We start from the raw sequence: 14,275 nt of genomic DNA, 5'->3' as shown, positions 1-14,275 counted from the left end.
AGAATATCAGTCTGTCCCTGATGTTTTTCCTGGAGATAAGTTGCTTCTTTGCTGCCCTTCTTGACACCAGGCTATCCTCCAAAAGTCTTCGCCTCACTGTGCGTGCAGATGCACTCACACCTGCATGCTGCCATTCCTGAGCAAGCTCTGCACTGGTGGTGCCCCGATCCCGCAGCTGAATCAACTTTAGGAGAAGGTCCTGGCGCTTGCTGGACTTACTTGGGCGCCCTGACGCCTTCTTCACAACAATTGAACCTCTCTCCTTGAAGTGCTTGATGATCCGATAAATGGTTGATTTAGGTGCAATCTTACTAGCAGCAATATCCTTGCCTGTGAAGGCCTTTTGTGCAAAGCAATGATGATGGCACGTGTTTCCTTGCAGGTAACCATGGTTAACAGAGGAAGAACAATGATTTCAAGCACCACCCTCCTTTTAAAGCTTCCAGTCTGTTATTCTAACTCAATCAGCATGACAGAGTGATGTCCAGCCTTGTCCTCATCAACACTCTCACCTGTGTTAACAAGAGAATCACTGACATGATGGCAGCTGGTCCTTTTGTGGCAGGGCTGAAATGCAGTGGAAATGTTTTTTGGGGATTAAGTTCATTTTCATGGCAAAGAGGGACTTTGCAATTAATTGCAATTCATCTGATCACTCTTCATGACATTCTGGAGTATATGCAAATTGCAATCATCAAAACTGAGGCAGCAGACTTTGTGAAAATTTGTATTTGTGTCATTCTCAAAACTTTTGAACACAACTGTATACATAATTTACACACACACACACACACACACACACACACACAGAGTGAGAAGTCAGCTCAGACAGATCCAGCTCCATTAGCAGCAGATTTTAATTTGGAATGGAAAATGAATGTCTTTATGCAACAAATGTTATGCACTGAATCAATTCGTTCCTCTAATCAAACCGCATCTAATCTAGTTTTAAACAAAAAATGATCTCCTTTATTGGAGCACATGTATCTAGACACAAATCTAATCGTCTTGAAAGGGAAAGATGCACATTCCTACAATGAACATTACCCTTCTATAGGCCTTCAACCCATATGCACTGCATTACGGTCATTGCGCAAGGAGAGAATAAATTATGAATGGGCCTACTCTCATCAAAACATATGAAGACTAGAAGTAAGCACAGTGATAGTTGTTATGCATTGCAAAATAGACCAAACCTGGGTTCAAATAGTAATTTGCTATCTTACAAATTCTTTGAGTATTTGCTTGAGCCTGCCTGGTGCCGGATAGGCAGGATTTGTACTTTAGGTATGGTTCCATTGCTCTAGATAAGCTCACTCAAGCACAGCTAAAGCTTTGAACGATTTTGACTACTAGACTTATTTGAACCTGGGTTCTTAATTTCCTTAGATTTCCGAAGTCTAGTCACTATCTGATAACTCACACACATGATGTGTACTGGGAGCGATATGTCATTTTTATGTGCTTTGTCTGTTTGCATGGTGTGTGTTTTGTATGCTTGTGTGTGTCTATACTTGCATGTTGCGAGTGTATTTGGTGTGCGTGCCTGCTTGTTTACCTACGCTTGCTCGTATGTCTATGCCCATGTTTTGTTTACTCCTATGCATTGCACATACATTATGAATGTGTACAATTTATTCAATCAGCTGATGCCACTGTCTCCTCTCTCTCTCTCGCGCTCTCTCTCGCGCTCTCTCGCTCTCTCGCTCTCCCTCTCTTTCAGCCCATCCCACCCACTCCCCTATACAAGCTGACCTCTCGTCTGCGCCGCAGCGTGGAGGGCCTCAACCAGGAGCTGGAGGGCATGTTTGTGTGCCAGCCGCCCCACCACCAGTGCTGGGTAAGACATTGACATATTTAGTTTGCTAATTTCCAGTGGAGCCCTACAATATAAATAGATTATTTATATTACGATAATCCATCGCGTTACCTTACCTGGTTTCCTGAATTAGTTCCTAGCAAAAAATGTTTTTGTTATTGTTTACCCCCCTTTTCTCCCCAATTTCGTGATATCCAATTGCGATCCAATTACGATCTTGTCTCATCGCTGCAACTCCCAAACGGCTCGGTAGAGGCAACGGTCGAGTCATGCGTCCTCCAAAACATGACCCGCCAAACCGCGCTCCTTAAACACCTGCCCGCTTAACCTGGAATCCAGCCGCACCAATGTATCGGAGGAAACGCCGTACAACTGGCAACACGAGTCAGCGTGCATGCACCCGGCCCGCCACAAGGAGTCGCAAGAGTGCGATGGGACAAGGACATCCCGGCCGGCCGGCCAAACCCTCCCCTAACCCGGACGACGCTGGGCCAATTGTGCGCCGCCTCATCGGTCTCCCGGTCGCTGCCGTCTGCGACACAGCCTGGGCTCGAACACATGTCTGTAGTGGCGCCTGTAGTGCACCAATCGGGAGGCCCCCAAGTTCCTAGGTTTTTGACTGATAACTGAAAAGAAGTAGCCATGCCTTGTGTCCACACAGGCTTATACAAGCCTTGCCGATTTAAACTGAGACTCAGTAATATGGCATTGCCATGAGCACGATTCAAGATTATGCACTCAGAGTAACACATAGTGTCTGCACATGGTGTTCTTCAATCTCCTACAATGTGATCGCTGAGGGACCAAAACAGCAGAGAACTTAAGCCTCGTGCTTCAATGCGCTTAGTTATTGGGGAAATTGTCCCGATACTGCTGTTTACTTCATGCACCGCTGACTCTAATCTGTCACTTTAAGATTTGTTTCTGCAGGTTTGCAGAATATCTCAATCCTAAACATAATGTGTAAATATAGCTGCAAGTATCAATAAAAGCGGTGGTGGCTTATGAGCAGGCTGAGAGGAAGCATGGAAGCATTATACATCCCTTGTGTACATGTAACAATTCAAAAATACTATGTGCAAATAATTTTTTACAAAGATGCCATTTTCTAATCTTTGGACGTATTGCTTTTCTCAAATGTACTAGAGACAGACATGATTAACATAAATTCTGAGTTTGGAGTGCATGAGAGATTTTTTTAAAATATTTGATTAAAAAATCCAAGATGTCGGATCCCGTTTTCTAATTCTCTTAGAAATATTTCAGATGGCTTACACATTTATGCATTGGATGGTTCTTTCATCGAGCAGGTTCCCGCCTATAAATATCTAGGCTTTTGGAATTGACGTTTTAAAAAACATACGGATGAGCAAGTTAAGAAGCTGAGATTTTAAAGTAGGCTTCTTTTATATAATCTCCTTCCTGCTCTCTAAACAGCAGGAAGGAGATTGTACAGTCAACCTTTCTGCCAGTTCTTGACTATGGTGACACCATTTATCAGAATACAGCAGCTACTACTCTTAAACCTTTGGGTGCTGTCTACCATTCATCGCTTTAGTAGTGTCTGCTCTGTGCGAAATTTGAGTAGTTGAGACATAAAAAGGGTATTGTTAGAAAAGTTAACTTCTCCTCTAATATATTAATGTCTCAATGTGTTTTGGTGTCCATATGACCGATTCTGTTGGACCAAACCTCAAATGCAAATAGCGAGTTGAAACAGCTTGTCAGAGAGGAAGATGTGATCATTCAACTTTGGGTGTGTTCGTATATTCGCGCTGGCTATCTACTCCGATTTTCAGAGCACTCTCGTCAGTGTGCCAGAGCACAGAATAACTGATGAATCTACGAACGCTCAACACCAGTTGAATATGGCCAGTGTCAGGAAACGTCGGCAAAAAAGCGTAATTTAAATTGCCAGCAGCACAGCTAGTCACCAACACTCTGGATAACATGAAAACCAGCTCTGCTAGGGCGAGTAAAATGGTCAGTGAGGTGTACACTCATTTGTGTCTGGAAGTAGCTAGCCAACGTTAGCCAGTTAGCTTGGGTGCTTGACTGCCGTTGTGAGGTCAGAACGCTGGGATCAACCCTACTCCGGCTTGGTGTGTGCGTGTAAACCATAGAGGAAGAGACTAAGCGAAAATATGTCAAAAATAAGGCCAATGCGTATCTATGGGCTTATTTTGGACCTAAGTGTGTCGCCTGCCTTCCCGCCTTTGGGACAACGACTCCCATTGTTAGGGCGGAGACATGCATCTCGTCATTATATATAGATCTTTGGTGTAAATGGGAAGATGCGCACAGCACAGAGGAGCGAAGGAGACGAGACCAAAAATGCAACATAAGAACAAGTGGACATAGACGCTCATAAAAAAAACTAAAAAACTAAACCTTGATTCTTGTGATACAGGCATTTGGAATATCACACAAAAACATTAATTCAATATTGCCCAGCCCTATTCTTGACCTTCAACAGATGCACAGTCTTTGCCAGGGGAAAACAACTCAGTTGGTAGAGTAAAAGTCTCCCATTCAATGGTGTTCCGTTTCAAGTTGTGGGCACAAAGACATATGAATGCCACCAGGGAAATGACAGACAAACAAAAGCCAAAGAGAAATATGCTGCTGAAATGAACAAGAAGGCAGTAAGTTCAGATGAATCACTGTAATTTCTACCATACACTTTTACAACATTAATTTCATTTTAATAATGTTGAAGTACTAACTAACAATGGAATGTTCCTCAATAAAATTGAAGATGGGACTTTAAACGGGTGTCCCAACTCTGGGGCGGGGGGAGTTGCTTATATTTGTCCTGTTTTCACTTTGTGTATCTCAAACTGTATTCCTATCATGTGGTACTTTTATACACAATATTACATGCAAAGTGTATGAATAATGTATACAGTGAGGGGAAAAAGTATTTGATCCCCTGCTGATTTTGTACGTTTGCCCACTGACAAAGAAATGATCAGTCTATAATTTTAATGGTAGGTTTATTTCAACAGCGAGAGACAGATTAACAACAAAAAAATCCAAAAAAAATGTTATTTCCCTCATTAAAATGCAAATCAATTTATAAGTATTTGACCCCCTCTCAATCAGAAAGATTTCTGGCTCCCAGGTGTCTTTTATACAGGTAACGAGCTGAGATTAGGAGCACACTCATAAAGGGAGCGCTCCTAATCTCAGTTTGTTACCTGTATAAAAGACACCTGTCCACAGAAGCAATCAATCAATCAGATTCCAAAATCTCCACCATGGCCAAGACCAAAGAGCTCTCCAAGGATGTCAGGGACAAGATTGTAGACCTACACAAGGCTGGAATGGGCTACAAGACCATCGCCAAGCAGCTTGGTGAGGTGACAACAGTTGGTGCGATTATTCGCAAATGGAAGAAACGCAAAATAACTGTCAATCTCCCTCGGCCTGGGGCTCCATGCAAGATCTCACCTCGTGGAGTTGCAATGATCATGAGAACGGTGAGAAATCAGCCCAGAACTACACGGGAGGATCTTGTCAATGATCTCAAGGCAGCTGGGACCATAGTCACCAAAAAAACAATTGGAAACACACTATGCCGTGAAGGACTGAAATCCTGCAGCGCCCGCAAGGTCCCCCTGCTCAAGAAAGCCCATATACAGGGCCGTCTGAAGTTTGCCAATGAACATCTGAATGATTCAGAGGTGTTGTGGTCAGATGAGACCAAAATCGAGATCTTTGGCATCAACTCAACTCGCCGTGTTTGGAGGAGTAGGAATGCTGCCTATGACCCCAAGAACACCATCCCCACTGTCAAACATGGAGGTGGAAACATTATGCTTTGGGGGTGTTTTTCTGCTAAGGGGACAGGACAACTTCACCGCATCAAAGGTACGATGGACGGGGCCATGTACCGTCAAATCTTGGGTGAGAACCTCCTTCCCTCAGCCAGGGCATTGAAAATGGGTCGTGGATGGGTATTCCAGCATGACAATGACCCAAAACACACCGCCAAGGCAACAAAGGAGTGGCTCAAGAAGAAGCACATTAAGGTCCTGGAGTGGCCTAGCCAGTCTCCAGACCTTAATCCCATAGAAAATCTGTGGAGGGAGCTGAAGGTTCGAGTTGCCAAACGTCAGCCTCGAAACCTTAATGACTTGGAGAAGATCTGCAAAGAGGAGTGGAACAAAATCCCTCCTGAGATGTGTGCAAACCTGGTGGCCAACTACAAGAAACGTCTGACCTCTGTGATTGCCAACAAGTGTTTTGCCACCAAGTACTAAGTCATGTTTTGCAGAGGGGTCAAATACTTATTTCCCTCATTAAAATGCAAATCAATTTATAACATTTTTGACATGCGTTTTTCTGGACTTTTTTGTTGTTATTCTGTCTCTCACTGTTCAAATAAACCTACCATTAAAATTATAGACTGATCATGTCTTTGACAGTGGGCAAATGTACAAAATCAGCAGGGGATCAAATACTTTTTCCCCTCACTGTATAACTAAATATCTGTAAAAAACTAAAATGGAAAACAGTTAGTTTTGTCGTCCGAAGAGGGGGGTGGATAGACCAATAAAATAAATACAAATAAAGTGGGGTTACGGTGGTGAGTTTCCCCTTACACTGTAAAGCGCTTTGGGTGTCTAGAAAAATGCAATTTAAGTCAAATCTATTGTTGTTATTAGTATTATAAAATGTTTTGCAGTCTTCCATAGGTTGAAGACCATGCCTTTGTACAGAGACAGAAACTGGTATAAAATACCAAAAAGGTGGACTGCAATGTTAAGTTAAATAAATGACTATACTAAGTGCCTAGGTGCCAAAGAAAGTAACAAGGTTGAAGTTTATCTTAAGTCTGACAAAAATCTGCAAATTTAACAAAATTGACATTTCTATTCAACTTAATATATTTTACTTGTGGATTACAAAACATCTAAAATCAAAATGTCAATTTGTTTGTCTACAAGCCATTTTAAAAGCAATGCAGATATTGGAGTAAACCCATGTTGGGTTAGTACAAGTAACTATGAGTAATGGCAAACATGATAAGCTTGCAAACTGAGTTTGAATAAGACATCCGATTAACACTTTGCATTTATAACGGTTGGTTTTACTACAGTGCCAGTCAAATGTTTGGACACACCTACTCATCTTTAATTTTACTATTTTCTACATTGTAGAATAATAGTGAGGACATCAAAACTATGAAATAACACATGGACTCATGTAGTAACCAAAAAAGTGTTAAACAAATCAAAATATATTTTATATTTATTGGTAAAACACCAAGTCCATATTATGGCAAGAACAGGTCAAATAAGCAAAGACAAACCACAGTCCATCATTACTTTAAGACATGAAGGTCAGTCAATACGAAACGTTTCAAGAACTTTGAAAGTTTCTTCAAGTGCAGTTGCATAAACCATCAAGCGCTATGATGACACTGGCTCTCATGAGGACCGCAACAGGAATGGAAGACCTAGCGTTACCTCTGCTGCAGAGGATAAGTTCATTAGAGTTACCAGCTGGTAACATTTAGAGTTACCAGCCTCAGACCAAATAAATGCTTCACAGAGTTCGTCACAGACACATCTCAACATCAACTGTTCAGAGGGGACTGTGTGAATCAGGCCTTTAATGGTTGATTGCTGCAAAGAAACCACTACTAAAGGACACCAATAAGAAGAAGAGACCTGCTTGGGCCAAGAAACACAAGCAATGGACATTAGACGGGTGGAAATGTTGTCCTTTGGTCTGGTCCAAATTTGAGATTTTTGGTTCTAACCGCCGTGTCTTTGTGAGACGCGGTGTGGGTGAACGGATTATCTCCGCATGTGTAGTTCCCACCGTAAAGCATGGAGGAGGAGGTGTTATGATGTGGGGGTGCTTTGCTGGTGACTCTGTCACACTTAACCAGCATGACTACCACAGCATTCTACAGCGATACACCATCCCATTTGGTTTGGGTTGAGTGGGACTATCATTTGTTTTTCAACAGGACAATGACCAAACACATCCAGGCTGTGTAAGATTTGTTTAACACTTTTTTTGTTTACATGGTTCCATATGTGTTATTTCATAGTGTTGATGTCTACACTGTTATTCAAAAAAATTTAAATATAAAGAAAAACCCTTGAATGAGTATGTGTGTCCAAACTTTTGACTGTTAGTATGCGTATGTATTTGTCTGTGTATGTGTATATACAGTGGGGAGAACAAGTATTTGATACACTGCCAATTTTGCAGGTTTTCCTACTTACAAAGCATGTAGAGGTCTGTAATTTGTATCATAGGTACACTTCAACTGTGAGATGTAATCTAAAACAAAAATCCAGAAAATCACATTGTATGATTTTTAAGTAATTCATTTGCATTTTATTGCATGACATAAGTATTTGATCACCTACCAACCAGTAAGAATTCCGGCTCTCACAGACATGTTAGTTTTTCTTTAAGAAGCCCTCCTGTTCTCCACTCATTACCTGTATTAACTGCACCTGTTTGAACTCATTACCTGTATAAAAGACACCTGTCCACACACTCAATCAAACAGACTCCAACCTCTCCACAATGGCCAAGACCAGAGAGCTGTGTAAGGACATCAGGGAGAAAATTGTAGACCTGCACAAGGCTGGGATGGGCTACAGGAAATAGGCAAGCAGCTTGGTGAGAAGGCAACTGTTGGCGCAATTATTAGAAAATGGAAGAAGTTCAAGATGACGGTCAATCACCCTCGGTCTGGGACTCCATGCAAGATCTCACATTGTGGGGCATCAATGATCATGAGGAAGGTGAGGGATCAGCCCAGAACTACACGGAAGGACCTGGTCAATGATCTGAAGAGAGCTGGGACCACAGTCTCAAAGAAAACCATTAGTAACACACTACGCCGTCATGGATTAAAATCCTGCAGCGCATGCAAGGTCCCCCTGCTCAAGCCAGCGCATGTCCAGGCCTGTCTGAAGTTTGCCAATGACCATCTGGATGATCCAGAGGAGGAATGGGAGAAGGTCATGTGGTCTGATGAGACAAAAATAGAGCTTTTTGGTCTAATCTCCACTCGCCGTGTTTGGAGGAAGAAGAACGATGAGTACAACCCCAAGAACACCATCCCAACCGTGAAGCATGGAGGTGGAAACATCCTTCCCTCAGTAAGAGCATTGAAGATGGGACGTGGCTGGGTCTTCCAGCATGACAACTACCCGAAACACACAGCCAGGGCAACTAAGGAGTGGCTCCGTAAGAAGCATCTCAAGGTCCTGGAGTGGCCTAGCCAGTCTCCAGACCTGAACCCAATAGAAAATCTTTGGAGGGAGCTGAAAGTCTGTATTGCCCAGCGACAGCCCCGAAACCTGAAGGATCTGGAGAAGGTCTGTATGGAGGAGTGGGCCAAAATCCCTGCTGCAGTGTGTGCAAACCTGGTCAAGACCTACAGGAAACGTATGATCTCTGTAATTGCAAACAAAGGTTTCTGTACCAAATATTAAGTTCTGCTTTTCTGATGTATCAAATACTTATGTCATGCAATAAAATGCAAATTATTTACTTAAAAATCATACAATGTGATTTTCTGGATTTTTGTTTTAGATTCCGTCTCTCACAGTTGAAGTGTACCTATGATAAAAACATTACAGACCTCTACATGCTTTGTAAGTATGAAAACCTGAAAAATCGGCAGTGTATCAAATGCTTGTTCTCCCCACTGTATGTGTGTACAGTGGGGAAAAAAAGTATTTAGTCAGCCACCAATTGTGCAAGTTCTCCCACTTAAAAAGATGAGAGAGGCCTGCAATTTTCATCATAGGTACACGTCAACTATGACTGACAAAATGAGGGGGAAAAAATCCAGAAAATCACATTGTAGGATTTTTAATGAATTTATTTGCAAATTATGGTGGAAAATAAGTATTTGGTCAATAACAAAAGTTTCTCAATACTTTGTTATATGCCCTTTGTTGGCAATGACACAGGTCAAACGTTTTCTGTAAGTCTTCACAAGGTTTTCACACACTGTTGCTGGTATTTTGGCCCATTCCTCCATGCAGATCTCCTCTAGAGCAGTGATGTTTTGGGGCTGTCGCTGGGCAACACGGACTTTCAACTCCCTCCAAAGATTTTCTATGGGGTTGAGATCTGGAGACTGGCTAGGCCACTCCAGGACCTTGAAATGCTTCTTAAGAAGCCACTCCTTCGTTGCCTAGGCGGTGTGTTTGGGATCATTGTCATGCTGAAAGACCCAGCCACGTTTCATCTTCAATGCCCTTGCTGATGGAAGGAGGTTTTCACTCAAAATCTCACGATACATGGCCCCATTCATTCTTTCCTTTACACGGATCAGTCGTCCTGGTCCCTTTGCAGAAAAACAGCCCCAAAGCATGATGTTTCCACCCCCATGCTTCACAGTAGGTATGGTGTTCTTTGGATGCAACTCAGCATTCTTTGTCCTCCAAACACGACGAGTTGAGTTTTTACCAAAAAGTTATATTTTGGTTTCATCTGACCATATGACATTCTCCCAATCCTCTTCTGGATCATCCAAATGCACTTTAGCAAACTTCAGACGGGCCTGGACATGTACTGGCTTAAGCAGGGGGACACGTCTGGCACTGCAGGATTTGAGTCCCTGGCGGCGTAGTGTGTTACTGATGGTAGGCTTTGTTACTTTGGTCCCAGCTCTCGGCAGGTCATTCACTAGGTCCCCCCGTGTGGTTCTGGGATTTTTGCTCACCGTTCTTGTGATCATTTTGACCCCACGGGGTGAGATCTTGCGTGGAGCCCCAGATCAAGGGAGATTATCAGTGGTCTTGTATGTCTTCCATTTCCTAATAATTGCTCTCACAGTTGATTTTTTCAAACCAAGCTGCTTACCTATTGCAGATTCAGTCTTCCCAGCCTAGTGCAGGTCTACAATTTTGTTTCTGGTGTCCTTTGACAGCTCTTTGGTCTTGGCCATAGTGGAGTTTGGAGTGTGACTGTTTGAGGTTGTGGACAGGTGTCTTTTATACTGATAACAAGTTCAAACAGGTGCCATTAATACAGGTAACGAGTGGAGGACAGAGTAGCCTCTTAAAGAAGAAGTTACAGGTCTGTGAGAGCCAGAAATCTTGCTTGTTTGTAGGTGACCAAATACTTATTTTCCACCATAATTTGCAAATAAATTCATAAAAAATCCTACAATGTGATTTTCGGGATTTTTTTTCCTCAATTTGTCTGTCATAGTTGACGTGTACTTTTTTTCCCCACTGTATATGTATGTATATACACTGAGGGGCTAAAATTATTTCATCCCCTGCTGATTTTGTACGTTTGCCCACTGACAAAGACATGATCAGTCTATAATTTTGATGGTAGGTTTATTTGAACAGTGAGAGACAGAATAACAACAACAAAATGCAGAAAAACGCATGTCAAAAATGTTATCAATTGATTTCCATTTTAATGAGGGAAATAAGTACACTGCTCAAAAAAATAAAGGGAACACTTAAACAACACATCCTAGATCTGAATGAATGAAATAATCTTATTAAATACTTTTTTCTTTACATAGTTGAATGTGCTGACAACAAAATCACACAAAAATTATCAATGGAAATCAAATGTATCAACCCATGGAGGTCTGGATTTGGAGTCACCCTCAAAATTAAAGTGGAAAACCACACTACAGGCTGATCCAACTTTGATGTAATGTCCTTAAAACAAGTCAAAATTAGGCTCAGTAGTGTGTGTGGCCTCCACGTGCCTGTATGACCTCCCTACAACGCCTGGGCATGCTCCTGATGAGGTGGCGGATGGTCTCCTGAGGGATCTCCTCCCAGACCTGGACTAAAGCATCCGCCAACTCCTGGACAGTCTGTGGTGCAACGTGGCGTTGGTGGATGGAGCGAGACATGATGTCCCAGATGTGCTCAATTGGATTCAGGTCTGGGGAACGGGCGGTCCATAGCATCAATGCCTTCCTCTTGCAGGAACTGCTGACACACTCCAGCCACATGAGGTCTAGCATTGTCTTGCATTAGGAGGAACCCAGGGCCAACCGCACCAGCATATGGTCTCACAAGGGGTCGTGAGGATCTCATCTCGGTACCTAATGGCAGTCAGGCTACCTCTGGCGAGCACATGGAGGGCTGTGCGGCCCCCCAAAGAAATGCCACCCCACACCATGACTGACCCACTGCCAAACCGGTCATGCTGGAGGATGTTGCAGGCAGCAGAACGTTCTCCACGGCGTCTCCAGACTCTGTCACGTCTGTCACATGTGCTCAGTGTGAACTTGCTTTCATCTGTGAAAGGTGCCAGTGGCGAATTTGCCAATCTTGGTGTTCTCTGGCAAATGCCAAACGTCCTGCACAGTGTTGGGCTGTAAGCACAACCCCCACCTGTGGACGTCGGGCCCTCATACCACCCTCATGGAGTCTGTTTCTGACCGTTTGAGCAGACACATGCACATTTGTAGCCTGCTGGAGGTCATTTTGCAGGGCTCTGGCAGTGCTCCTCCTGCTCCTCCTTGCACAAAGGCGGAGGTAGCAGTCCTGCTGCTGGGTTGTTGCCGTCCTACGGCCTCCTCCACGTCTCCTGATGTACTGGCCTGTCTCCTGGTAGCGCCTCCATGCTCTGGACACTACGCTGACAGACACAGCAAACCTTCTTGCCACAGCTCGCATTGATGTGCCATCCTGGATGAGCTGCACTACCTGAGCCACTTGTGTGGGTTGTAGACTCCGTCTCATGCTACCACTAGAGTGAAAGCACCGCCAGCATTCAAAAGTGACCAAAACATCAGCCAGGAAGCATAGGAACTGAGAAGTGGTCTGTGGTCACCACCTGCAAAACCAGTCCTTTATTGGGGGTGTCTTGCCTATTTGCCTATAATTTCCACCTGTTGTCTATTCCATTTGCACAACAGCATGTGAAATGTATTGTCAATCAGTGTTGCTTCCTAAGTGGACAGTTTGATTTCAGAGAAGTGTGATTGACTTGGAGTTACATTGTGTTGTTTAAGTGTTCCCTTTATTTTTTTGAGCAGTGTATTTGACCCCTCTGCAAAACATGACTTAGTACTTGGTGGCAAAACCCTTGTTGGCAATCACAGAGGTCAGACGTTTCTTGTTGTTGGCCACCAGGTTTTCACACATCTCAGGAGGGATTTTGTCCCACTCCTCTTTGCAGATCTTCTCCAAGTCATTAAGGTTTCGAGCCTGACGTTTGGCAACTCTAACCTTCAGCTCCCTCCACAGATTTTCTATGGGATTAAGGTCTGGAGACTGGCTAGGCCACTCCAGGACCTTAATGTGCTTCTTCTTGAGCCACTCCTTTGTTGCCTTGGCGGTGTGTTTTGGGTCATTGTCATGCTGGAATACCCATCCACGACTAATTTTCCATGCCCTGGCTGAGCGAAGGTTCTCACCCAAGATTTGACGGTACATGGCGCCGTCCATCGTCCCTTTTGATGCGGTGAAGTTGTCCTGTCCCCTTAGCAGAAAAACACCCCCAAAGCATAATGTTTCCTCCTCCATGTTTGACGGTGGGGATGGTGTTCTTGGGGTCATAGGCAGCATTCCTCCTCCTCCAAACACGGCGAGTTGAGTTGATACCAAAGAGCTCGATTTTGGTCTCATCTGACCACAACACTTTCACCCAGTTCTCCTTGAGATGTTCATTGGCAAACTTCAGACGGGCCTGTATATGTGCTTTCTTGAGCAGGGGGACCTTGCGGGCGCTGCAGGATTTCAGTCCTTCACGGCGTAATGTGTTACCAATTGTTTTCTTGGTGACTATGGTCCCAGCTGCCTTGAGATCATTGACAAGATCCTCCTGTGTAGTTCTGGGCTGATTCCTCACCGTTCATCCTTGGGAGCAATTTCCAAGCGCCTGAAGGTACGACGTTCATCTGTACAAACAACAGAATGCAAGTATAAACACCATGGGACCACGCAGCCGTCATACCGCTCAGGAAGGAGATGCGTTCTGTCTCCAAGAGATGAACTTACTTTGGTGCGAAAAGTGCAAATCAATCCCAGAACAACAGCAAAGGACCTTGTGAAGATGCTGGAGGAAACAGGTACAAAAGTATCTATATACTATATATCTATATATCTATATATCCACAGTAAAACGATTCCTATATCGACACAACCTGAAAAGCCGTTCAGCAAGGAAGAAGCCATTGCTCCAAAACGCCATAAAAAAGCCAGACTACGGTTTGCAACTGCACAAAGATCGTACTTTTTGGAGAAATGTCCTCTGGTCTGATGAAATAAAAATAGAACTGTTTGGCCGTAATGACCATCGTTATGTTTGGAGGAAAAAGGGGGCTCTTGCAAGCCGAAGAACACCATCCCAACCGTGAAGCACGGGGGTGGCAGCATCATGCTGTGGGGGTGCTTTGCTGCAGGAGGGACTGGTGCACTTCACAAAACAGATGGCATCATGAGGAAGGAAAATTATGTGGATATATTGTAACATCTCAAGACA

At 43.6% G+C, this 14,275-nt stretch overlaps 1 protein-coding gene across 2 annotated transcripts in view; it reads left to right on the top strand.

Annotated features, from left to right (window-relative positions):
• LOC311126991 (protein FAM117A-like) overlaps positions 1-14,275 on the top strand; it is a 46,271-nt gene that overhangs the window by 25,204 nt on the left and 6,792 nt on the right. For both annotated transcript variants that reach the window (XM_084158724.1, XM_084158723.1), the window contains exon 5: positions 1,724-1,840. In XM_084158724.1, coding sequence (XP_084014850.1) covers positions 1,724-1,840 — 117 coding nt within the window. The remainder of the gene's footprint in view (positions 1-1,723; positions 1,841-14,275) is intronic.

Source organism: Coregonus lavaretus (assembly GCF_964263955.1).
Source record: "Coregonus lavaretus genome assembly, chromosome: 1".
NCBI lineage: Eukaryota > Metazoa > Chordata > Actinopteri > Salmoniformes > Salmonidae > Coregonus > Coregonus lavaretus.
Note: the sequence above shows the minus strand (reverse complement) of the source record. Positions and strands in the feature narration are given on the sequence as shown.